This window comes from Erinaceus europaeus, chromosome 7, assembly GCF_950295315.1.
Source record: "Erinaceus europaeus chromosome 7, mEriEur2.1, whole genome shotgun sequence".
Classification (NCBI taxonomy): Eukaryota; Metazoa; Chordata; class Mammalia; order Eulipotyphla; family Erinaceidae; genus Erinaceus; species Erinaceus europaeus.
This window is the reverse complement of record NC_080168.1, coordinates 9281106-9307836: the sequence shown is the minus strand read 5'-3', so window position 1 is coordinate 9307836 and position 26731 is coordinate 9281106. Positions and strand designations below refer to the sequence as shown.

Below are 26731 nucleotides of genomic sequence, written 5' to 3'. Positions count from 1 at the left end.
CTCATTTCATCCACCACAGCTGTACATTCCAAAAGTCTGAGAACAAAACATGAATAAATCTGGAAAATGCTGCAATCTAGACCCCTTTGAAGCTCCAGAATGACTCAGTAGACTGATGATTCTAATTAGTTCTGCAATTAAGAAACCAATTTATTAAACTGATGTTTTCCAAATGTGTTTGACCACAGAACTCTATTGGCAATGACTCATTTTCAGAGCTGAGGGAAGGAGTTCTAGGAGACTTCTTGAAGTGCATTTAGTGGGTGACAGTGACAGAAAGTTAACTTTACAGTTATTTTACATGGATTTCTATTTTATTTTTCTTAAAAACAGGGCATGATTGCATTATTAAGTATGAGGATGGAGACACTTCTACATGTCTTCATTATCTTTCAGTCTTTTGTTTTATATATATATATTTTTTTTGTTTGTTTGTTTGTTTTGGTTTGAGTGACCTAGGAGGTGGCACAGTGGATAAAGCACTGAACTCTCAAGCATGAGGCTCAGAATTTGATTCCTGGCCCTACCTGTGTCAGTGAGTCTCTGTTCTCTTCTCTCTCCCTCTCTCTCTCTGTCTGTCTCCCCCATCCCTTTCTCTTACACACACATGCACATGTACACACACACCTAGGCCCTCATCTAACCCTTAAATGTCCTGCAAGTTTCAATCTGCATGCATTTTTGGTTGCTATATTTCATTATGAAATGACCATCTTGTACATTTTTGGACCATGGCTCTACTACTCCCTTGAAGTAGACTCCCAGTAGTCACTGCAGGTGAGTCTCTTGGTCATCAGTCTCCATGATTCTTTGTTAGAAAGGCTAAACCAATGTGCCCCCTCATCAGCAGCAGCAGAATGCTTGGATCACAGTCAGCATTAAGTGCAGTGAAATGAAAAATGCAACTCTTGGCGACTGCCTGGAGGATTTGGAGAAAATGGCAGTCCAAGGAGGTGGCTCAGTGATAGAACACAGAGCTTCCATGCATGGAGCAGAGGATGCATTCCCTGAATCACATGTGCCAGAGTGGAACACACACACACACACACACACACACACCCTCTTCTTTTTTCTCTTTCTCCTACTCTCTCATTCCCCCTTCTTCTCATAAAATAAATAATTAAGCCTGCTTTTAGAAGCTTGTGCTCAGTAACTCTTTCCTGACCACATGACCTTGGACTTATCATTTAGAGGTGATTAGACTCCTATGGTCGGTCATTGGAATGATCACGAGGGAGGGTCTGTCTAAATGCAGACTACAGACCCTCTTAGGCCCACCCTCAGTTCAGGACTCCAGGTCCAAAGCCTGCTCCCACAGGGACTGTGGCATGGGCAGCCCAGCTGACAAAGAAATTACTGGAATGGCCAGTTCTTCCCTTCTTCTATCCATCCACTCTCCTCACAGCTCCTCCCACCAAGAGGCACTGGAGAGCCTATGTCGGCACCATCCAGCTCAATACGTCCTGTGACTGGCTTCACCCTCAAGCAGTGAAAGTGGCAGCAAATGCCTTGTCAATCTTTATTTATTTTGAATACAGACAGAGAAAAATTATGAGGGGAGGGGGAAATAGTGCGGGAGAGAGATAGAGAGACACCTGCAGACCTGCTTCACCACTCGTGAAGCTTTCCCCCTGTAGGTGGGCTCCAGGGGCTTGAGCCTGGATCCTTGCACACTGCAATGTGTGTGTTTAACCAGGTGTGTCACCGCCTGGCCCCTATTGTTGTAGTTATTATTGTTGTTGTTATTGATGTCGTTGTTGGATAGGACAGAGAGAAATGGAGAGAGGAGGGGAAGACAGAGAGAAAGATAGACACCTGCAGACCTGCTTCACTGCTTGTGAAGCAACTCCCCTGCAGGTGGGGAGCTAGGGGCTCGAACTGGCATCCTTAGGCCAGTCCTTGCACTTTGTGCTACGTGCGCTTTACCCACTATGCTACCGCCCTACTCCTGAAATGTGATATTTTAAGCCGTGCGTGTCATACAGTACTTGACAGAGTACGAGGTGGCTAATTCACCAGGGTTCTGACACTCCCCGGCTGTGAAATGCCACTTCCTCGCTCCTTCCTCACTTCCCCTGGTGCTTTCCTCACTGGGCTTCGAGGTCTTTGTCCACACTCCTGCAAACCCTTCCCCACTTGCCTCCCTTCTTGCTGTCCCTCCCACCTCCACTCACACCACGGATGCAAAGACTGCACTCCCTACAGCTGGAAATGGCAAGAGTTACACATCTCAGACCCATTAGGAATTGATCTATTTAATGCTACGACCTCTGTGATCCACCTCCAACCTCACCTCCCACTCTTTTTAAATGTTTTTTTAATTATCTTTATTTATTTCTTGGATAGAGACAGTTAGATATTGAAAGGGAAGGGGGAGATAGAGAGGAAGAGTGACAGAGAGACACCTGCAGCACTGCTTCACCACTCGCAAAGCTTTCCCCCTACAGGTGGAGACCGGGGGCTTGAACCCGAGTCTTTGTGCTTTGTAACATGTGTGCTCAACCAGGTGCACTATCATCCGGCCCCTTCACTCTTCATGCTCTGTTCCGAGCATACTCCCTTGTGTATCTGTGTGGCTATCAACTCCTGCTTGGAAGGGCCTTTGTCATCTCTGCCAACTCCACACGTTCCTGAAGCCAATGCCCCCTCTCCTGAGAAGCTCTGTAGCTTCAGTTGGGAAAAGCCCATTTTTCACTCTGCCTGGACCCTTAGCCTCAGGCTGTCAAGCACCTGCATTATAGCTACCAGAGCACTTCAGTCCTAGGCAGGCCAAGCACAGAGACTGTGAACATTCAGAAGGCAGATCCCACCGCTTACTTTTTTCTGTATATCTGACACAGTCTGGGACACGTGGTGAGACCTTAATTAATGCTTCCGGAATGGACAAATGACTTGGAGCGGTACAGGAGCTCATAGACCAAGCCTGAGTAGCCACAGTGGGCTTCACATAACAGTTTGTGAGAGAATTTTCTTTCTTTAAAGCCTTTTATTATTTTTTTAATTATCATAGAGAAAAATAGGAAGAGGTAAACATTAATCCCCCAATAAAGAAATTTAAAAAGAAGAAGAAGATTAGAAAAAAAAAAGAAAACCAGGAAGAGGGCAGAGAAAGAGACAGACACCTGCAGCACTACTCCCTACTCATGATCCTTGCCCCTGCAGGGAGGGATGGGAGCTGGAGCCTAGGTCTTCACATATGGTAACGTGGGTTTACCAGTTGCTCCATCACCAGGTCCCCAACAGAATTTTCTTGAGAGTCAGTTAGAAACTCATATTCCTAGGTTCTGGCTCCAGAAAAATCATTTCTTAAGTCTGGTGGGCAGAACCTTGAGTGTGAATTGGACTCTTACCAAACTGTCCACGTGATGTAGAGAGACTTTTTAAAAAATATTTTATTTATTTAAATGAGAAAGAAAGATGGAGACAGAAAGCCTAGAGTAGTGCTCAGTTCTGGTTCATGGTAGTGCTGGGGACATGAAAGTCTCTCGCATAACCACTGTGCTGTCTCCTCAGCTTACGGAAACTTTTTAAGGCAACACTCTGACACACAGCTCCGTAGAGCCTCCTTGACAGATATGAATTCCAGCGTCAGCCACTTTTATTCACTCACCTGAGAAATCATCACCCAAAGTGTCCTGACTTTAATTTCCAGTCACAGAGTGCAGCCGGCCTATAAAAAGACTGTTCACAATACACAGTCTGGCACCTGTCAGCTCAGGTGGCTGGGAGTGGGGCATCACACCCCGTTCTTTGTAATCACAACCTGCACATATTTTTCCAGCTATAGACCCTGCACAAAGACTATTTAAAGTTGCGTTAGCCACAAATAGCCCTTTCTCGGGCCCTCTTGCCTCACGTGGCATGCTTTAAAATGAGCAAAGGATGCCCACTTCTTACCTCGGTCGTGCAGGCTGGCTCGCAGCGCCCTCTCCAGCTGCTCCTCCTCACTCAGCCCTGCAGTGTAGGCATCATAGTTCCTGGGCACGTCTTCATGGTATGTGGGCCCGCCATTAGGGTAATAGTCCTGATATCCAGCGTAGCCTAGAGGCGCAACAGAGCAAGTGACAGGAGGGAGGCATCAACAACTGACCTTTTAAGACTCTTTGTTTTGTCAGCAAAAACAAAATGATTTATATCCCTTATTTTAAAAATATTAAGTCCTCAAAATAAAGACAATAAATTCCATTTTATTATTATTATTTTTTCCTTACCAGAGCACTACTCAGTGGTAGCTTTTGGTGGTGCTGAGGATTACACCTGGAACCTCCATTACTTCAGGCCTAAAACACCATGCTATGTCTCTATGGTCATAAATTTTATTTTATTTTTTATTTGTTTGGATGAAAGAAAAAGGGGACAGCAGAGATCAGCATCTGGGGTGGCAGGAGCCAGGAATGAAGAGATAATTTAAGGTGATGTGCACTCGTCACTTGTCACTTGAGAGCCTGTGACCAGTGATGACAGACCACAAGGCAAGACCACCCAAGGGACAGCCATGCATTGCCACATACAGGCAGAAGTTCTAGCCACCCCCTCCCCACCTCCATTACTTGAGCCAGACCAGCAAATCAAAAGAGACAAGGTAGCCACAACAGACACAAACTGACCAATTACAAACAACGATGGGTATCACAAACAGGCCCTGAAAAAATTGAGAGCTTGTCATACCTCCCTTCAGTCTCTCCCTGCTCCCCACAGGCCTTCTGGGAGTAAACTACCTCCTTCACTCACTTCTACTTCTTAATAAGCTGTTTTCACAGTTTCTGCTCCATAATATCTACTTTGTAGAGTGAAAGAGAGAGAGAGAGAGAGAGAGAAAGACTACCAAGCTTTTGGGAAAGGAGAATTGCAACCTCTCAAAATACGTTGAAGGTGGTCAATGATTTTCATATCCTAGACAGTGTCCAGCATGAGGCCTGATACCAGTGAGGCCTTAGATGCTGAAGAGGAAGAAGATAGTAGCACTGAAGGCAGGAAGTGATAGGAGAAAGGGGACAATAGGACTCTGTTCTTCCAGCTATTTAATATGTGCAATATTGTCAGTGAAGTCCAGGCTGGAGTCAAGGTTAAAGTGGTGGAAATGATATTTGAGAAGGCCTGTATGTCCACTAATTCTCTGCCATAGAAGGCAGGGCAACGTGTGAGAAATAATGCTGCAGGATTTCTGTGCTGGGAATGATCTTTGGATGGTAACCACTAGATAAATCCATGTCTCTGTAATTATAATCCTAGACCAGAAATCCTCACTTCCACCAGTAGTACTTTGGAGAATGTGGTTGATAAAAGGGGAAGAGACAATCTGGCCATTAAACAAAGTATCAAAGTGTGAAAGCCAGATGGTTCATTCAGAAAGGTCAACTGCAGAGCAAAGTTCACATTTGCAAGGTATTCCCATCAATCTTTTCAATTCATTTCGAGTTAATGTCTTACATTTTCCTTAATTGCCTACTTTTATAGAATTTGTTTGGAAGAGATATTTTTTACAGAAGATTACCAATCTAATTCTGGCGTAATGAGAAAGGGAAGTAATAGCCTATGTAATTTTCTTTCTTCTTTCCGTCAATTACCATAGCCTCTGAAGATGAAACTTCAAATGTCTATGTAATGTGCTCTGTGTTGTTGATGGAATTCCTGCCATTCGCTACAAGTCTTCTATTATACGTTCCCCTCTTTCCAAACAGCATATAGGTCTGAGTTGAAGCTTTTTGTTGTATAAGACTATAAAAATATCTCCCCACACATACAATCAAGTCCCCAAAAGAACATCACAGAGGGCAGGGCCATAAGTTAACTGATTTCATATCCAAAAAATGTTGGTGATTGATCATAGACTATTTCAAAAATCTATTCCCATATTTGCTATTAATAAAATGTTTCTCTGGTATAAAAGACATGAGGGAAACAGTCTGAACATTTCTCTTAAATTCTCAGGCACTGTGTAAGTTTTTATTCTCATGTAAATAATGAAGCAACAGTAAGACACACTAAGCCAAGTTTTAGTTGGCCACCTAGTATAATTATGCATATACAGATACATATTGTAAGGTATTTGTGTCAGGCTAGGGAGACAGTTCAACATGTAAGAGCTCAGGACTTTTTTTTTTTCTAAGTTTTTTTTCTGAGCCTGACATTTGATATGCAGGGAGCTGCAAGTTATTGTCTGGGGAGATGATGTCCTGGCTGGAAAAAAGGACCAGAAAGTTAGGTCAGGGAAGAGAGTAGCTCCCAGATATGGGAAAGGTGTATAAATATTGTTGACTATAAACCCCACTGATTTGATCTGATCTGGGGCCCATAAACTAGTATAGTCATGAGCCCTTTGGAATATAACTAAAATAGGCCTACTAACTATCTACAAAATGGAAGACCCCCCCCCCCAACTCTTCATCTGGACTATTCCAGCCTCTAGGTTTATGATTAGTCAACAATTTGTTTGGCTTTATATGTTAACTCTTCTTTCAGCCATCAGATTCTAACATGAAGCCAACCAGACTTCCCTGGGCAGAGGATCCCACCAATGTGTCCTGGAACCCCACTTCCCTAGAGCCTCACCCCACTAGGGAGACAGAGAGAAAGAGAGAGAGAGAGAGAGGCTGGGAGTGACCTGTCAATGCCCATGTTCAGCAGGGAAGTAATTACAGAAGCCAGACCTTCCACTTTCTGCATCCCATAATGACCCTGGGTCCATACTCCCAGACGGTTAAAGAATAGGAAAGCTATCAGGGGAGGGGATGCGATACGGAGTTCTGGTGGTGGGAATTGTGTGGAGTTGTACACCTCTTATCCTATGGTCTTTGTCAGTGTTTCCATTTTATTAATATAAATAAATAAATAAATAAATAAACAAACAAACAGCACAGGACTTATATGCTTGAGACTCCAAAGCCACAAGTTCAATGCCCAGCACTACCACCACTATAGGGCCACAGCTGAGGGATGCTCTGGTGTCTATTTCACAAACTCTTTCATAAAACCAACTAAACAATAAAGCATTTTTTAAAAAATAAAGCAACTCTGCCCATCAGGTGTGTTTCTGTGGTGGTTTTACTTAGCTATAGCTAGCAAAATATTATTTATCTTTTTAAAGACTCTTATGACTCAGTGGCTTCTAGTACATTCAGAGCATTTCATCACCACAACAATCAACTTGAGGACATTTTCATTGTTACAAAAAGAAACCTGTTCCCATTAATTGTCACTCCCATCCCTTCCATCTTCAAATAATTAAAAAAAAAAAAACCTGTTTTTTAGCTTTATGGCAATGCCTATTCCGGAATGTTATAAAAATGGAATCACCCCATAAAGATCTTGGTTCCAGGCTCCCAGAGAGACAAAGAATAAGGAAGCTTCCAATGGAGGGGATAAAATATGGAATTGTAGTGGTGAGAATTATCCCACTATCTTGTCAATCATTATTAAATCACTAATAAATAAAAAAAATGGAATCATACACTATATGGTATTTTGTGGTTGGCTAATTTTATTTACTATTATGTTTCTAAGCCTTCTTCTCTGTTGTAGCAGGAGTCAGTACCTCATTTCTTTACACAGCCAACCAACTATGGATCTAACACTTTATACATTATGATGGAGTTGCTGGGTCATATGATAATTCTATGTCTAAACATTTGAGGAACTGCTGAACTGTTTTCTACAGAGGGTATAGCACTTTACAGTCACAAGCAACACATATTGGTTCAGATTTCCCCATCTCTTCACCTATACTTTAAAAAAAAAAATTGTAGACTTCCTAGTAGGTATGGAGTGAAATTCACTTTGGTTTTGGTGACTAATGACATTGGGCATCTTTTTATGTGCTCACTGGCCATCTGTACTTCTTCTTCAGAAAACTATTTGCCCGTGGTTACTGATGAACATGCTCTTTTATCTTGGTACTATTTTACTGAATGACTTTGAAAGTCACAAAAAGGAGAGATTTAAATAAACACTAAGTAAAATTCTGGATGACTTGGGCAATTGATTCTGACAAGTTCTGTTTCTAATACAGCAAATAGCAGGGGAGTTTTATTAAATACTTTCAACAACCCACCTTTAATATTCTTTCATGTTTTCTGTAACAGAGTATTGACAGTATGGTACTTAAAACAGGAAGATATCAGAAAATTTCCCAAATTCTCATAGTAGTCTGAAGCAGGATTAGACGCAGTTAAGTATGGACATCCTTCCTCAAATCAGTATCTACTCACTAGAACTATTGAAAAAGTCATCCCCTATCACTGTGCTGGCAATACCAACCAGTATATATTATATATCTTGAGCATGATGGAGAATATGAAACTGATACAACTCTTACCTTTGATACATCTCACCAAAAACAAAACAAACCTGTCACTTAAGGCCATATAGGCAAAAGACAATCAACGTGTATACGTCACAAAGAACAGAAGAGAGGAATAGTCATTCCAAAACATAATCGAATATTTATGGACAAGTCACTGAGTACCATGGGAAGATTCAGCAGTCCCTGACCAGAGAGACTGCTGCCCAGTTCCCTAAGAGTGCCAATTATTTTACTGCAACACAAAAAGCATATTGGGCACTCTCCCATATAGTTCATTACAATGTTCAACCCTCCGGGGGAAGTCATTTTTTATAGGATGATTTAGAGCTCTAAGTCTTTCTACCTGCCTGCTCTAGAAATGTACAGCTAATTCAAAATCCAAAATAATCCCAAAGCTCTACAAACTCCCATCTCTTCAGAAAGACTGTGTCTATTCGAGAGATCACTCACATTTGTATTTTTTATTGCCGGGTACATTAGCTGTGATTTGAGGCAGCACTTCTGGATATATAAAACATGTTTCATGTTATTTATTTTTAAAAAACAACTCTGTGATGTCTTACTGAAATGAAGTGTGCATGTCTAAACATCTGAATATTATAAAACCTAATTTGGTACTTGTCGGATGAAATGTGGGGAGAGAGAAAGGAAAAGTTTTAGTGCCTTAAGTCAAAAAAAGACTAGTGTGGTTAATGGTCTCTATCATCAGTCATAAATCATCAGCAGGACCCCAAATCCCATCAATATCTATTAGAATGAGGACAGTCCTCCTAGGGCTTGACATTTCATATGGTTTTTCTGCTGGCCCAGTCTGATATTTCTCAATCTTCACAATAAACAGAACAGGAGAAACCTACCAATCAAACACTTAAGATAAATAAGCATAAATTATATCTTGCAATGAGTACTAGTTTAATATTCTTTTGTAGCTATATACTTTGGCTCTACAATAAAAGAAACTCTGGCTATCATTATTCTATTAACTACTCCATCTGTTCCCTATATACATACCAGGATTTCATGGCAAAAGAGATCAAGAAACACCACTAAGATTAGAAAAATTGGTAACAGCTTTTGAAACATTCATGAGGTTCTTTGACCTATAAAGACTTTTCCAGCCCAGGACAGCCATATCACGAATAAATCATTACTTGTAAGAGACACATATGCTTTCATAAAAGTTCCCTAGATGACCATTAGCACGGCCACCTGGCCTTATGTAGCTCTGCCTTTGAAGAAACCCAATCACTCAGAGGAAGGAACATAAATATGGTAATTATACAGAGGCTGAGTAAAAAAAAAAAAAAGTAAAGAGGGCTTTTATTTTTGTCTTTAATTCTTTAGTCTGTGTCTGCCGTGCTTATGCCCTGTATGAAGGAGCATACAGAAAGTTCCCCCCTTTCTCTCCTATTTCAGTAAGTGCAAAAAAAAGATGAGAGAGAGAGAGAGAAAGGAAGACAAAAAAGCAAGCAGGAAGGAAAAATTAGGGAATTTGCCCTATTCTATAAGGTTAAATCAATTAAAGACTTGTCTCAGATCCCTGTCCATTAACCGAGGCAGAGGCTAGCAACCTATGACTTCCACTTCAGTCTTAGTTCTCTTGCTAACTACCGGCATGGCATCAGTCAAATTATCTAACACTGGAAACCTCAATCTTCCAGCAGTCACACAAGGTGTCAGGATTAGATCATCTATGACTGATGAAACCAGGTATGTGCAGAAATATGTTCTTATTATTCTCTTTGTCCAGAGGGAAGCTGAAGCTTCTTTAGGGGAATCTAAAAATGAACCCAGAAATGAGTCTTCCAATTCTAGCAATTTCAAAGAGATCATGCTTCCTGCTTCCTGTCTGGTAGATGGAATAAAGTCAACAGGTAGGCATGTATCACAGTGGGAGAGTCAATGAAGTCTCTCCTTTTAAGTCCCTGCAATAGATCTCCAGAGCCATCAGTCATCAGCCAAAAACATCCAGTGCTCTTCCCAATAAGCATGCTAATCAGCTTTGTTGATAAACAGTCATCACTTCTCCTCTCTATATTGGAATCCATGATCAGTAAGGGTGAACTGGCATTATCCAAAACTACTCCTCTGCAGTATCAAGCATTCCAATCAGTACAGAAGAGAGTCTTAGTTGTTACAACTCTTCTTGCTACAACTACAGTTTATACTTTGTAGTCCCCAAGCCAGAGTAATCACAATTATCTAAACACATAATGTTGTTTCTGATCCCACTACAGTACCTGGGAAGCTTTCTGAATAGAAGAAAGAAAGAAAGAAAGAAAGAAAGAAAGAAAGAAAGAAAGAAAGAAAGAAAAGGAAGGAAGAAAAGGAAGGAAGGAAAAGGGAGGGAGTGGGGGAAAGAGGAGGGGTTATGGTGGTACATCTGGCTGAGTGCACATTACAATACACAAGGACCCAAGTTTGAACCCCCAGTCCCCACCTGCAGAGGGAAAGCTCTGGGAGTGGTGAAGCAGTGTTGCAGGTGTCTCTTTGTCTCCTTCTCTATCATCCCTCTCCTCTCAATTTCTAGCCAGAAAAATAAATCAATAAAAGTAATTATCCAATAAATCAATAAAGGTAATTTTTAAAATGTTTTAAAGAAACTTAAAAGGAAGAAAGAGAAAGAGAAAGCCCCTGTCTTTATTCCCATTCTTTTTCATTATTTTTGACAGAGAGAAATGGAGAGAGGAGGGGAAGATAGAGAGGGGGAGAGAATGACAGACACTTGCAGACTGCCTGTGAGGTGACCGTCCTGCAGGTGGGGAGCCGGGGGCTTGAACCGGGAGCCTTATTCCAGTCCTTGTGCTTCACATCATGTGCGCTTAACCCGCTGCCCTACAGCCCAGCCCCCTATCCCCATTCTTATTCAATTGTCCTGGAGTGAATTCAAGGCACGGATATACAGTAAAAACCCTTCAAGAGATTCCTATATGCAGTCAAGATTGATCACCATGACCCAAACCTATGGAACTACATTAAAAGCATAGCTGGAATATAACTCTAATAGTATCATTCTACAGATTAAATCCTTCAGTGTCATTCCAGCACATTCTGGGTAATCCCCAACCAGACCTTTTAATAAAGGCCTGCAAAGTCCTTTCCTCCCACTGCTCTCCTTAACTTCTACTCATTGATTCCGACTCATTTACCGACTTCCTCCAGCTAAGTGCCTGGGAAGACAGCTCTACCCCTCCCAAACATAGAAAGCAAGGTGCTAATTCTGCTGAGTGGGGTTCCCACTTCTGCCAGGAAGGAGCAACTGGGGCAGAACTACCCTTCCAGCCATAAAAGGTACAAGCCTGGAAAATACATGAAACAAATATTTTTAGAGACTATATAATGTGCACTACAATATAATAACATCCAGGACCTTGAGAGAAGGGAAATTAAGACCAAAAGCCTGGGAGTATCTTTCCAGACTGGGGGAGACACAAGTAGATAGAGCGAGCAGAATGGATCTGGAATGTGCAGGGCAAAGAAAAGCAGAGAAAGCTGTCTGCATAGAAAAGTCTCCAGACAGATCCAAAAGGCTAACAAATATATGAAAAACTGCTCTAGGTCACTGATTGTCAGAGAAATGCAAATTAAGACAACACTAAGATACCACCTCACTCCTGTAAGAATGGCATACATCAAAAAGGACAGCAGCAACAAATGCTGGAGAGGTTGTGGGGACAGAGGAACCCTTTTACATTGCTGGTGGGAATGTAAATTGGTACAGCCTCTGTGAAGACCAGTCTGGAAAACCCTCAGAAGGCTAGACATGGACCTTCCATATGATCCAGTAATTCCTCTCCTGGGGTTATACCCCAAGGACTCCATAACACCCAGCCAAAAAGACGTATGTACTCCTATGTTCATAGCAGCACAATTCATAATAGCTAAAACCTGGAAGCAACCCAGGTGCCCAACACCAGATGAGTGGCTGAGAAAGCTGTGGTATATATACACAATGGAATACTATGCAGCTATCAAGAACAATGAACTCACCTTCGCTGACCCATCTTGGACAGAGCTAGAAGGAATTATGTTAAGTGAGCTAAGTCAGAAAGATAAAGATGAGTATGGGATCATCCCACTCATCAACAGAAGTTGAGTAAGAAGATCTGAAAGGGAAACTAAAAGCAGGACCTGACCAAATTGTAAGTAGGGCACCAAAGTAAAAACCCTGTGGTGAGGGGTAGACATGCCGCTCCCTGGGCCAGTGGGGGGTGGGAGTGGGTGGGAGGGATGGGTCACAGTCTTTTGGTGGTGGGAATGGTGTTTATGTACACTCCTAGTAAAATGCAGTCATATAAATCACTAGTTAATTAATACGAGAGGGGGAAAATTAATTGTATGTCTCAAAGTTTTTCAAAACACAAACTGAATCTTTTCAATATATAGTCTGTGTAATTGATATGCAGACTCTCTCAAACACCTAGACCAAGTAGATCAGAAGCAACCAATAGCACAGCTATATACAAGATACTGGGTACTGTACAGCAAACCCTAACAAAAGGACTTTTCAAAGTTAACCCAATTACCAAACAATGTGATGATAACATTAACTATCGATTGTCTTTTTGAACCCTAAGACAGCAGGAACCTCACATCTCCACTATACAGCCTCTACTTCCCCCAGTCCTGGAACCCTTGGATAGGGCCCACTTTCCCGTATGCCTCTCCCAATCCATATCAAATAATATTGCATCTGCCGATCACAATCTAACCAACACAATGATTGCCACCTCAACATGCTTCACTTCATACTGTGTCCAGAGACTTCACGTGTGGAATGACAACCCTTCAACTTCATTACTCGGGTGAGACCTTTCCTTTCATAGTATACTCTAATTTCATCTCAGGTGGTTCACTTTCTAACAAAGTCCCAAAACCTAGATATACACCAGTTTCTGTGAGAGAGAGCATATGTTCACACGTATCCATAAACTACTGCAAAATATATACCTGAAAGCAGAAGTACACTAGTTTGCAGTGAGTACCTCCCTAACACTTCCTCTCCACTATTCCAAGCTTTGGGTCCATGATTGCTCAACAATTTGTTTGGCTTTGTATGTTAACTCTCTTTTCAGTCACCAGGTTTCAGATGTCATCAGGATGACAACCAGGCTTCCCTAGACTGAAGACCCCACCAATATGTCCTGGAGCTCCGCTTCCCCAGAGACCCACCCTACTAGGGAAAGAGAGAGGCAGACTGGGAGTATGGATCGACCAGTCAACGCCCATGTTCAGCGGGGAAGCAATTACAGAAGCCAGACCTTCTACCTTCTGCAACCCACAATGACCCTGGGTCCATGCTCCCAGAGGGATGGAGAATGGGAAAGCTATCAGGGGAGGGGGTGGGAAATGGAGATTGGGTGGTGGGAATTGTATGGAATTGTACCCCTCCTACCCTATGGTTTTGTTAATTAATCCTTTCTTAAATTAAAATAATAATAATAATAATAATAATGAAATAAGGGGGAAAAAAGTCTCCAGACACCTGCACAGGGTCCCTTGAAGACGTTTTCTGCATATTAAGCTGTGTGTGAAGGTAAAATCCTGTGTGTGTTATAAGCTGAGAAATCCCCAGAGCTCAGGCATGGATGGAAGACCTTTCTGTTCCAACCAGACAAAGCAGAAAGTCCTTGCTGAATAAAAGGTATTTGTGAGAGATTCTAAAAAAGCAATACCTCAGTAGCAAAGCAGAATGCACCCAGAAATAAATATTACTTAGATCCACCCTGAAAAATATAAAGACAGGTATCGTATGCTTTACATTGGTTTGTTCTAGCCCTCCCCCGCCAAGAGAATTGGATCAGTCCTCTTAATTTCGCGGGCCTGCTTGGCCCCGCCCCAAGGAACCCCGAGAGAGGGTTCCTGAGTCCGAGAGTTCCTGAGTTCCTGAGTTCGAGAGTGCCAGAGTTGGAGGGTTCCTGAGTTCCTGAGTTCGAGAGTGCCAGAGTTGGAGGGTTCCTGAGTTCCAGAGTTCCAGAGCGCCAGAGTTTTCAGAGGGTTCCTGGGTCCGAGAGTTCCTGAGTTCCTGAGTTCGAGAGTTTGAGAGTTACAGAGTAAGAGAGAGTTCCACAGTGGAAGAGTTTCAGAGGGTTCCCCAGTACGAGAGTTGGAGAGTTCCTGAGTTCGAGAGTAAGAGAGAGAGTGCTTGTGCCGCCGCAAAGAGACAGCAGAGTTCTGTTTGGTGATTAGTTTGTCTTAGTTTATGAATCGTTGTTCCTGAATAAAGAAATACAGCTTCCCTGCCCAGCCGTTGTCTCTGCGTCTCTGTTACCCGCCCGTAAAGCTAGACCCGCCCGGCAAGAGCCTTCCGAAATTTTAACAACAAATGGCGCCCACATGGACCTGACCTGCGCATCTCTCAGATAAGTAAAGACAATTTGGCTACCTATGCACTATGGCCTTCTCTTCTGCTTGTGAAGAGATCTCCAAGGGCCTCTGCTCTTTCTTCACGAGACTGTTTTGCTGTTTCTGGAACATTTATCTCTGGACCACTCTGTGGTTTCCACTCGCTCGGGTGAACTCAGAACAGCCAGCGGGAAGAGCCAGCGGGAGGGAGGCGAGGCGCGGAGCTGCCGTTTCCACCTGGTTAAACAGCCAGCCAGCCGGCTGCGCCCAGACAACCCTTCACACCGCGCCCGCAGCCCCGCAGCCCGCAAGAGGCCTACACCAGTACACAAGAGCCCCTGGAGCCCGAGGCCAACACGCAAGAGCCCGAGGCCAGCCCACAGGAGCCGGCTCTCCACCGCGTGGTGCAGGGCACTGGATGCGTGATCCCTCCACGCTGCTCGGCCACTGCGAGCAGGGCAGCAGACATGGCAGGGCCATGGGGCAGGGCCGCGGCGGCCTATCATGGCCACCACCCCTGGGCACCTAGGCCCAAGCCTTCTACAAAGATGGCCTGCCTGCCCTCTTTCTATAAATTCTGGAGCCATCCCGGGCCTCCCGGACCCCCGGGCTCCCTGCCGAAACTGGGCACACGAGATCTCCAGCCGCCGGTCCGGTCTGAAGGCAGACAAGCTGGAGTACGCAGAGATTTGTGCAGAGATGGCAACCTGCAATTCCTAGAAGTGGAGCTGCTCGGGAATGGAGCTGTGCGGGAAGCCACCTCCGAATGGTGACCCCCCCAACCACTAAGACAGTACAGATTTAAATTCGTGTTTAAAATGACATGTATTCGTAACAAAGGTTTCTCTCCTTGTGTATTAATGACCATGTTTATGTGTATGTTTAAAGTTTGGTAAACAGTAGCTTTAAGGCTAAATTCTTACTAGTCAAAGTTAAATGAAAAAGGTTTTCAATGTAATTCTCATAAAGATAAAATTAACTTACATTTAAAGTCTAAGGTAAAAATTAGTTAACAATCAATATATTTTAACTAAGTTAGTCTAACCAAAAGGTTAAATAGACTTGTTGATATGTAAAACTCTCCATTACCTTCTCTATTAGAAATGGTAGATCGCACAATGGCTATGCTAATTATTCTCATGCCTGAGGTTTCCTCTCCGGCCCACATCTAGGGTGTGTCTCCATCTTGAATGGGTGTAACAAAAGGTTAAAAGATGTTGTTGATATGTTAAAGTCTCAAATTCCTTCTCTATTAGAAATGTTGGATCGTGCAGTAGATATGCTAATAACAAGTTTTGTTTCATAGTAAGTAAGTTGTAGCCAGCTGCCTGTGGGACTCTAGGCCGTTCCCCGCCCCCATGCAATTGCCCGTCGAGGCAAGTGGCCCCCCCAGAGGCAAGAAATGTTTTTTTTTCCAGATATGGCCCCCTCAGGCCTTCCCTTGGCAACATGCTGGTTTTTGTTATATATGTTTCTGTTCACCCCACACCCTTGATACTATAGTCATTTAGTTAAAAAGAAAAGGGGGAATTGTCGTATGCTTTACATTGGTTTGTTCTAGCCCTCCCCCGCCAAGAGAATTGGATCAGTCCTCTTAATTTCGCGGGCCTGCTTGGCCCCGCCCCAAGGAACCCCGAGAGAGGGTTCCTGAGTCCGAGAGTTCCTGAGTTCCTGAGTTCGAGAGTTTCAGAGTTACAGAGTAAGAGAGAGTCCCACAGTGGAAGAGTTTCAGAGGGTTCCCCAGTACGAGAGTTCCAGAGTTCCAGAGTTGGAGAGTTCCTGAGTTCAAGAGTAAGAGAGAGTGTTTGTGCCGCCGCAAAGAGACAGCAGAGTTCTGTTTGGTGATTAGTTTGTCTTAGTTTGTGAATCGTTGTTCCTGAATAAAGAAATACAGCTTCCCTGCCCAGCCATTGTCTCCGTGTCTCTGTTCACCACTGCGAAGCTAACTCGGCTGGCAAGAGCCTCCGAATTTTAACAACAGACAGGTCCCAGAAAGATCAAACCAATCATCAAGAAATGTTCATGGCTGGGGGTGGAGCTCAATGGTAGAGGGCATGCTTTGCATGTCTGGGGATTTAAGGTTTGATGCTTGGCAAGGGGAGGGAAGGCGGGAGGGGAGGATTTTACAATATTCAAAATATTCAGGCATAAAGATACTAAACTTCTAAATCAAAACAAGTCTAAATGATGTCTGTAAATTTAATGAATTATATATGGCTACACTTAATTGGGTTGAATGAAAGAAGTCAGATATAAAAGAGTACTTGGTAAATGATTACGTTTATATGGAGTTCAAAGTAATCAAAAGTTCAAAGTAAAGGTAAAGTAAAATATGGTGGTCTGATGAAATCAGAAACGGCAGCACAAATGTTGGGGATGGGGCCTAGGGGGTGACCAGGGGTTATAATAAAAAATCAACAAATACCATTACTAGTTATTCCACTCTATGTCCAGCCATTCATTCCATGGTTCTGCTTTCTGTTTTCTTTTTTTAAAATATTTTAATTTATTTATTATTGGACAGAGAAATTGAGATGAGGGAGAGAGAGAGGGAGAGAGACAGAGGTGTACCTGCAGCCTTGCTTCATGAAGCTTTCCTCCTGCAGCTAAGGACCAGGGACTTGAACCTGGGTCTTTATACACTGTAATGTGCATGCTTAAGCAGGTGTGCCATCACCTGGCCCTGCCTTCTACTTTCTAATCTCAATTAAGTCCTATCAGTTTCTGCTATTTCATTTACCCAGTATCTACAATATCACTATTGGATCATGGACTTTCTGAGACTGAAGCTCGCCTCTGCCTCCCACAGTGGTTGCTCAGACATTCTGCACACACGATCACACACAAACACAAAGCACTACTGAGGAACCAGGCTGGGGCTGAGAACATTCTGTGGGAAAATAAGGCAAAAGTACTATCATGGTTGATTATTAGAGCAATCAGTCAATGGACAATGTATCTATCTATTATAACTATTTCTGGTGATATTTTTAATTATATTATTTGAGCTAGGACTCAATATTTATCTATAATTATGTGGTTGAAATTGGACCCCTTTCATTTATCATTCCCCTTTCCCTTCTTTTCTTTTTTCTTCAGTGGAACCAAGGTCTTCTTCATGCATATTCCCACCGGTCTGGGTCACACTTTCAGACAGAAAGGGAGGAACAGCATAGCACCAAAGTGTGCTGGTACATAACACCTCCACTGAGCTCAGCTCCAAGTGAGCAATTTCTCTGGACATCCTCTCTCTCTCTCTCTCTCTCTCTCTCTCTCTCCCTCTCTCTCTCTCCCCACCTTTTTTTTTGCCACCAGTTATTGCAGAGGCTCATGCCTGCATGACTCTTTTTCCCAGAAGTCTTTTCTCTCCTTTTTCCTTCTTTTTGAGGGTGAGAGACAGAGAGAAATAGGGAGAGAGAAAGAGAGACATCTGTGGTACTGCTCCACTATTCATGAGTTTCCACCTAGTCTCTCTCTGTGTGTCTTTTTTTTTCCAAATAAAGTTTTATTAGAAAACTGCAAGACCCATTTGACTATGAATTGCCAATGGCTGATTAATTTTTTTATTATTATTATCATTATTATCTTTTTTTTTTTTTTGCTGTGCTAGCAGTTTGAATAATTTCAACAGAATTCATATGGGGTGGGGGAGGGCACTATTAGCTATCTGGCCCATTGCAGAAAAGTTGGCCAAGCTGAGATCTAGGTTACGTTGGTTCCCAACTGGCCTCCTTGCAATGATTCATCACTGGGGATTCTGAGCTGACTTTTACAGATAGACCCGCTGCACTACAGCCTGACTCCTAGGAGTTAAATTTTTTAATGAAAAAAATTACTGGGGTCAGGAGGTGGTGCATCTGGTTGACTGCACACATTATAGTGTGCAAGGACTCAAGTTCAAGCCCCTGGGCCCCACCTGCAGGGGGGAATGTTTCATGAGTGGTGAAGCAGGGCTGCAGGGGTCTTTCAGTCTCTCTCCCTTTTCTAGCTTCCCCTCCCCTCTCAATTTCTCTCTGTCTCTATCTGATAATATATAAAGAAAAACATACATATTTTTTGCTTCCAGGGTTATTGCTGGGGCTCAGTGCCTGCACCATGAATCCACTGCTCCTGGAGGCCATTTTCCCCCCTTTTGTTCCCCTTGTTGTTTTAGCCTTGTTGTGGTTATTATTATTGTTGTTCGTTGTTGGATAGGACAGAGAAATCGAGAGAGGAGGGGAAGACAGAGAGGGAGAGAAAAAGATAGACACCTGCAGACCTGCTTCACCACCTATGAAGCGACTCCCCTGTTGGTGGGGAGCCGAGGGCTCAAACTGGGATCCCTACCTGGTCCTTGCCCTTTGCACCATGTGCACCTAACCCACTGCGCTACCGCCCGACCTCCAGAAAAAAATATTTTTTTTAAAAAGTACTTACCAGAGCTATTAAAGTGGTATTGCTGTCCTGGGTAATGAACATTCAAGGAAAAAATGCCTAAATATAAAGGAAAGAAATATTCTAATTAGAGCCATAAGAATTTTCTCCCTGGGTATGACAGCTTCCATATATTTGATCTAAACATTCCATATATTTAGATCTCTTTAAACATACTTTTACTATTACTTGTTTAGCATTAATTAATATACCTATAGAATGACAGAAGTAGAGTTTCATACCCACATAATTCTTTCTCCATGCCCCCATCACCCCTAAAGCACTTTTGTAGTTTTCACAAAGTCTAAGAAATATTTTGGTACTATGTGTTTACTGCAATTTCATTTGCTTTAGCTATTATATTCCACATATGAGTGAAAGCATCTGGTAGGTATCTTTCAAAAAATTATTCTGTGAAGGCTTACACAATGATTTGATGTCCTATGTATTGTTAGGTATCGACTAGGTCTGAATTAATTAACACGTCCCTCACCTCACAGCATTACTATTAAGTGTCAGTACACTTTGTGTTTACTCTATTAGTAAAATTCAAGTCTGTAAGTGTATTGGGGGGGGGGCGTGTATTTGGCTGTGGCACATCTGGTTAAGAGCACACATTACTATGTTCAAGGACCCAGGTTTGAGGCCCCACTCCCCATCTGCTGGGAGGAAGCTTCACAAGTAGTAAAGCAGGTCTACAGGTGTCTACATTTCTCTCTCCTTCTATCTCCCTCAGCCCTCTCAATTTTTCTCTGTCCTATCCAATACAATAGAAATAAGTTAAAAATACATTAAAATTTTGGGGGGGGGCAGGGGTAGATAGCATAATAGTTATGCAAAGAGATGCTCATCCCTAATGCTATTATGTCCCAGGTTCAATCACCTGTACCACTATAAGCACGAGCTTGTGCTCTGATAATAAATAAATAAAAAGGAAGGAAGGAGGGAAGGAAGGAAAGAAGGAAGGAAGGAAGGAAGGAAGGAAGAAGAAAAGAAGAGAAAGGAAAAGAAAAAAGAAAGGAAAAGGAAGAAAAAGGTGGGGGGGAGGGTAAAATGACCAGTGCAATTTAACATAAGACTCTTAATTGGAAATCCTTCCAACAATTAGGGAATAATACAGACCAAACTCATTAAACACTTTCTGAAAGAAGAAGAAGAAGAAGAAGAAGAAGAAGAAGAAGAAGAAGAAGAAGAAGAAGAAGAAGAAGAAGAAGAAGAAGAAAAAAGATCCAGTAAGTTTTCCTTTGCTTGGGGCCAGTCCTAGAGAAAAGAGAATGTGTATGATGCCCTAAGTCCTATTTTCTGAAGCTCTTTAAAGGTTTCTGTTCACCTAAGATGATCTTTGCCTCCCAAAGAACCAAGTTTGGGCTTTGATTTCTTGTGAAAGCAGAGGTGTTCTGGCTACAGTGTAAGTCTGCTCCCCACAAGGGTGTTAAGGAAACTAAGTTCCTTATCTTTTCTACAAGGCTTCGCCTTTACTTGTGTCCCCGGAAGAGCAGGTCCATTCAGCAGTGCTAAAGTAAGGGAGGTGTTTGGAGAGGACCTACTTGATCCTCTTGCTCCAGATAGTTCTCTTCTGGTGCTCAGCTATTGCTGCAGGTTACTGGTGTCAACTTGATTCTTAGATCACTCCAGACCTTTCTCCAATCTCACCAGAGGAAAAGGAAGAAGTTATAGGCTACCGGTGAAGAGCTCTGAAGGTTTGATTTTATTTTGAATATTTACCCTTCTGCCCTATTATTTAGAAAACAAAATGATATAAAAGTACATCTCTATAGAAATTAGGCAAGGTATTAAGAAAGAAAATGAGGGGTGGAAATGATACGATTATGGAAACAATCCTCTTTCAAAACAAAATATTTGTGTCGATTCCATAATACACCTGCAGAAAACTTTACTAATCTTAATGTTCAGACAGATGTAGAAAAATAAAACAACATTTTAAATTCCTGAGATTCCTTTCATTCTCTTTATCAGCACTGAGAGCACTGGGCAGCAAAGCTCATCACCAAATGTTCACAATTAAGTTGCATCTGAAATAAAATACAGCTGGACATTTAAAGTAGGTGGCAATTCCTCTGTCTCCTTGAAGCCCAAACGCTGGTACCACAATAATAAGCAAATGTATAAAAATGGGAATCTACTTAGAAGCAAGACAGTCTGTAAAAATCTTCTGAAAGTGAACACAACCCTCTAATAAAAGTGACAGCATCGAGCCCGGAAAGCTTTCTAATATCATGAATATTATATGGCTCTCCAGAATACCAGTCATCGGCACAAACTGTGAAAACAAATTATTTATGGTTCAAGAAAAGGTAAAATAGTCTCAGAAGATTCCCCATGAATAAAAGATGAAATATTGAAACTCAGATGGTCTATAAAACAAGTGTTTGCAAAATAGTTCCCTTATAAGTCAAAACTAGGATAGCATTTTAAATTAAGAGGTCTAAAATATTCATATGTTTCTAAATAAAATAAAGTATTTTCACTGAATATCAATTTGAAGGGGGGGGAAGCAACAACAAAACTTTTTTATTATTATTATTTCTAAAAAAGCAGAAGCTGAGCTTCAAAGTAGTAACAGACTGATCTGTCCATGCATGAATTTATGTCACCATGGCCAAGGACCTAGAGGTCATTCCGAGTTCTTTCAGATACTGTCCTCATAATTTAGTACAGACCTTCTTTGCCTTTTTAACTTTGTCATGCAAACATACATTTGTGGAATGTTGTAGAAGAATGTATTATTTTAAACTGCTTTTGCTATCTGCACTTTCAAAGAACTTAAGGAGGGCTGAGGGGTTCTATACTTATACTGCTGTTTGCCCCCTAAGACTGTAAATTTAAAATCTGGGTTTGCAGTCTCTTTGAAACAATGCACTAGCTGTTTTACCTCTTGATTCCAAAAGGACCTATTAAGGAATTCCTAAGCTAAACCCTGAGGAAACTCAAGATTACTGTTGTTCCATTAAAATTAAGATGTACTTCCAAGTTCTTGTTATGCCAGTGGTATTCAGTTCTGTACCTGAACATGCTTCCATGATCTTCTTCAGAGGCCCATGAACATACATTAGCCCCACAAGGATTCCAGCCAGATGCCCAGCGAAGGAAGTCCTAGGAGAGAAGGGGACCCTTTGTGAGTGTTTGCTCTGTTGTTGATTAGCTATTCTGCCTTCCCATTAGCCCTGTGCATGTCAGTTAGTCACAGTCTGCAGGCTTTGTTCCACATCATGTCTTTTATGCTGAGCAGCATTTAACCCGGTGCAAAGAACATTTCCTACCTTGAGGGGGGAAAAAAAAATAAGAAGTCCAATGAATAATAACCACCAGCACTAGTTCAAAATGTAGTCCCCTCCTTGACCAAGAGAAGCAGGCTGGCTATTCTGGAACAGCAGAAGCATTCTGTCAAGATAACCAATCCACCCTCTCCCCATTTTTCTCAGTGACTCTTATCACCAAACAAATGAAAACCATTTTCACTATGGGGACGGTCTCTGTCTGTTCACGGCAGAGCAGATAGTGGCACTTTTGTATGCCACCCACTGAGTGGTAAAGCAGAAAGCAGGAGAGGCTTTAAAGGGGACTGAGACGCCCACTAGCCTGCCCTAAAGTGTCCTTCCATGCCTCTCTCGGTCACTCTGTCATGCTGCAGAAGGAAACTAAAATGCAAACTTTCCGCTTGAAAGATGATTTAAGGTCTTAAACTGGTTCTACACCTCTTAAAATGGCACCCAAGACTGATGGTCGCATGTAAATGAATGCAAATACAAGGCATGGCTCAGGTGCAAGGTGGCACTGCTTCAGTCCCCAGCAGACTACATGAATCATGATGCTCCCGACAGGCTAGCCCACAGAGCTTAGGTGTATGGAGCTGGCCATCTAGGTCTGTGTGATTACACTCTGTCAGTTGCATCACCTGGGGACACACTTCTTAGAATGCATTTCCAGGGGGTTGGGTGGTAGCGCAGCAGGTTAAGCACATGTGGCACAAAGTGCAAAGACCAGCATAAGGATCCCAGTTGGAGCCCCTGGCTCCCCACCTGCAGGGGAGTTGCTTCACAGGCGGTGAAGCAGGTCTGCAGGGGTCTTTCTCTCCCCCTCTCTGTCTTCCCCTCATCTCTCCATTTCTCTCTGTCCTATCCAACAATGAGCGACATCAACAACAACAATAACAACCACAACAAGGCTACAACAACAAGGGCAACAAAAGGGGGGGAAATGGCCTCCAGGAGCAGTGGATTCATGGTACAGGCACTGAGCCCCAGCAATAACCCTGGAGGCAATATATATATATATAGCATCTCCAGTGCTAAATGCTGCACTATTCCAAGTTGTGTGAGTACACATATAAGTAAGAGAAATTTACCCAGCTGTCCTCCTTGCCACCCAGCTCTTGCTCACCAATGTAGCCTACTTTTGCATTCCTAGGAAAAGGCAAGGCTTGCTTTCTGCTTCTGGAATGTTCTAGACTATAGCCAAGGCCTTGCAATACTCAACTTTGCCCATCGTCTCTCTCTACCTTCATTGGTTGCTAAGACCATCCGTGCCCCAACCACTAGACCACCCAGGTACTCACAGGTCACCACAAGACTAAGCTGAACAAGACCTCTGTGGTGAAGACTCAGGCCCTGAGATTCAGGAGGTGATTTGGTAGATAGAGTGGATGTTTCATCATGCCAGACACCGGGTTCAATTCCTGCCTCCACATGGGAGCACTGCCGACAGCATGGCAGGAACACTGAGTGGTGGAGCTGTATTTGGTCTCTTCCTTTTTTCTCTTTCTCCCTCTACCTCCCTCTTTATCTGTCTGTCTATCTTTCTTTCTATCTTTCTCCCTCCAAATATAAAATAAAAACTGGGCTGTGGGAGCAAGTCAACAGTACTATACACATATAAGACACTGGGTTAATTCATGATACCACATTATAAATAAAATAGAATACACCCCCAAGTAGCTACTTCCCCTACTTAATCTTCCCTCCAAGTCATGCTTTTCTGCCTTGATTACAGCAGCTATCACTTGCTTGGCAGCAAAGTGTTTTTATCTGATTGTCTGTCATTTTACAAACTTCCTGAAGGTATCAATGCGGTCTTATTCACTTGTTAAGCTGAATTAGCAGAACACACATACACACAGAGAGAGAGAGAGAGTAAATGAATATACATTTTCACACCTGTGGACAGTGACCCTTCATAGGGCAATGAGAGAATTACCAAAAAGCCCAGAGTGAACAGTAAAGGCACAGTGACTGGTGACTTTGCGGTTTTCCCCACAAATACATGATACAGATACAGATCTGGACCTAGCAAAGAACATGGAGGTTTGTTGTTTGTTTTTCAGTATTTTATTTAGTTATTGTATACTGGACAGAAAGAGAGATCCAGAGGGAAGGGGGAGGGGGAGAGAGAGAGAGAGAGACTGACCTGCAGCACTACTTCACCACTCATGAAACTCTGCCCCTGCCTGTGGGTACGGGGGGGGGGGGGGGCTTGCACCTGGGTCCTTGCACATTATAACATGTGCGCTCAATTAGGTGTGCCATGGCCCAGCTCCTCATGAGGTGCTGAATCAATGATTTGAGCCTTCCAGGATGACTTCTCTAGAACACTCGGAAGTAATATAAAGGCACTAGTTTCACCAAGTAACAGGAAACCCTGTGACTTACCTACCAAGCATGGGCACCATCAGGATATGAAGAAAAGAATCATTAGAAAAAAGATTAAGAGGATTTGTATTAGACCAGGGATGTCCATAATCAAAAAAGGAAGGATGGACGGGAAGTGGATCTGTTCAGAAGTCAAGAACTTGCAGGTTTACAAAGGTTTTCTTAGTCTCGCTCTCCACTGTACGTGAATGGCCACTTGATATCTGCATGGACAGGTTCAGTCCTTGTGATTCATTGGCCCTCACAGGTAAAGATGGAGGGGCACTTCTGTCTGCGGTGTCTATTTTTTTTTTAATTTCTTTATTGGGGAATTAATGTTTTACATTCAACAGTAAAGACAATAGTTTGTACATGCATAACATTTCTCAGTTTTCCATATAACAATACAACCCCCACTAGGTCCTCTGTCATCCTTCTTGGATCTGTATTCTCCCCTCCTACCCACTCACCCCAGAGTCTTTTACTTTGGTGCAATATGCCATTTCCAGTTCAGGTTCTACTTGTGTTTTCTTTTCTGATCTTCTTTTTCAACTTCTGCTTGAGAGTGAGATCATCCCATATTCATCCTTCTGTTTCTGATTTATTTCACTTAACATGATTTTTTCAAGGTCCATCCAAGATCTGCTGAAAATGGTGAAGTCACCATTTTTTATAGCTGACTAGTATTCCATTATGTATATATACCATGACTTCTCAGCCACTAATCTGTTTTTGGACACCTGGATTGCTTCCAGGTTTTGGCTATTACAAATTGTGCTGCCAAGAACTTATGTGTACACAGATCTTTTTGGATGGATGTGTTGGGTTCCTTAGGATATATCCCCAGGAGAGGAATTGCAGGATCATAGGGTAGGTCCATTTCTAGCCTTCTGAGAGTTCTCTAGACTGTTCTCCACAGAGGTTGGACCAATTGACATTCCCATCAACAGTGTAAGAGGGTTCCTTTGACCCCTACACCCTCTCCAGCATTTGCTGCTGTTACCTTTTCTGATGTATGACATTCTCACAGGAGTGAGGTGACAGCTCATTGTTGTCTTTATTTGCATTTCTCTGACAATCAGAGACTTGGAGCATTTTTTCATGTGTTTCTTGGCCTTTTGGATCTCTTCTGTGGTGAATATTCTGTCTATGTCCTCCCCCCATTTTTGGATGGCGTTATTTGTTGTCTTCTTGTTAAGATTTGCAAGTTCTTTATATATTTTGGTCATTAGCCTCTTGTCTGATGTATGGCATGTAAAGATCTTCTCCCATTCTGTGAGAGGTCTCTTGGTTTGGGTAGTAGTTTCTTTAACTGTGCAGAAGCTTTTTAATTTTATGTAGTCCCATAGGTTGCCGTAGTCTTCTTTGTAATTGGATTCATTTCACTGAAGATGTCTTTAAAATTTATGCGGAAAAGAGTTCTGTCAATATTTTCCTCTAAGTATCTGATAGTTTGTGGTCTAACATCCAAGTCCTTGATCCACTTGGAACTTACTTTTGTATTTGGTGAAATATAGTGGTTCAGTTTCATTCTTCTGCATGGTTCAACGCATTTTTTCCAGCAACATTTGTTGCTGGAAAAAACATTTTCCCCACTTAATAGTCTGGGCACATTTGTCAAAGATCAGATGTTCATAGGTAGGGGGGCTTAGTTCTGGATGTTGTATTTTGTCAAAGGTTGTCTCTGCATCTATTGATATGAACATGTGGTTTTTGGTCTTGCTTTTGCTGATGTGGTGGATCACACTGATTGATTTACATATATTAAACCAACCTTGCATGCCTAGGATAAAGCCCACTTGGTCATGATGAACAATCTTTTTAATACACTGCTGTATCCGGTTGGCTAGAATTTTGTTCAGTATTTTCACATCTATGTTCATCAGAGATATTGGTGTATAGTTTTCTTTTTTGGTTGTGTCCCTGTCTGCTTTTGGTATCAAAGTGATGTTGGCTTCATAGAAGCTGGAAGGGAGTATTGCGGTGTCTTCAATCTTCTGGAAAACTTTTAAAAGTAGAGGTATTA

At 42.4% G+C, this 26731-nt stretch overlaps 1 protein-coding gene across 3 annotated transcripts in view; it reads right to left on the bottom strand.

The window, feature by feature from the left end:
- Positions 1-26731, bottom strand: part of RHBDD1 (rhomboid domain containing 1) — a 126175-nt gene that overhangs the window by 61044 nt on the left and 38400 nt on the right. The window contains exons 3-5 of one of the 3 annotated variants that reach the window (XM_060193707.1): positions 22086-22174; positions 19064-19120; positions 3891-4041 (exon numbers count right to left, since the gene is read on the bottom strand). In XM_060193707.1, the coding sequence (XP_060049690.1) occupies positions 3891-4041; positions 19064-19120; positions 22086-22174 (297 nt within the window). The remainder of the gene's footprint in view (positions 1-3890; positions 4042-19063; positions 19121-22085; positions 22175-26731) is intronic. The other 2 variants (XM_007519248.3, XM_060193708.1) reach the window with 2 other exon arrangements.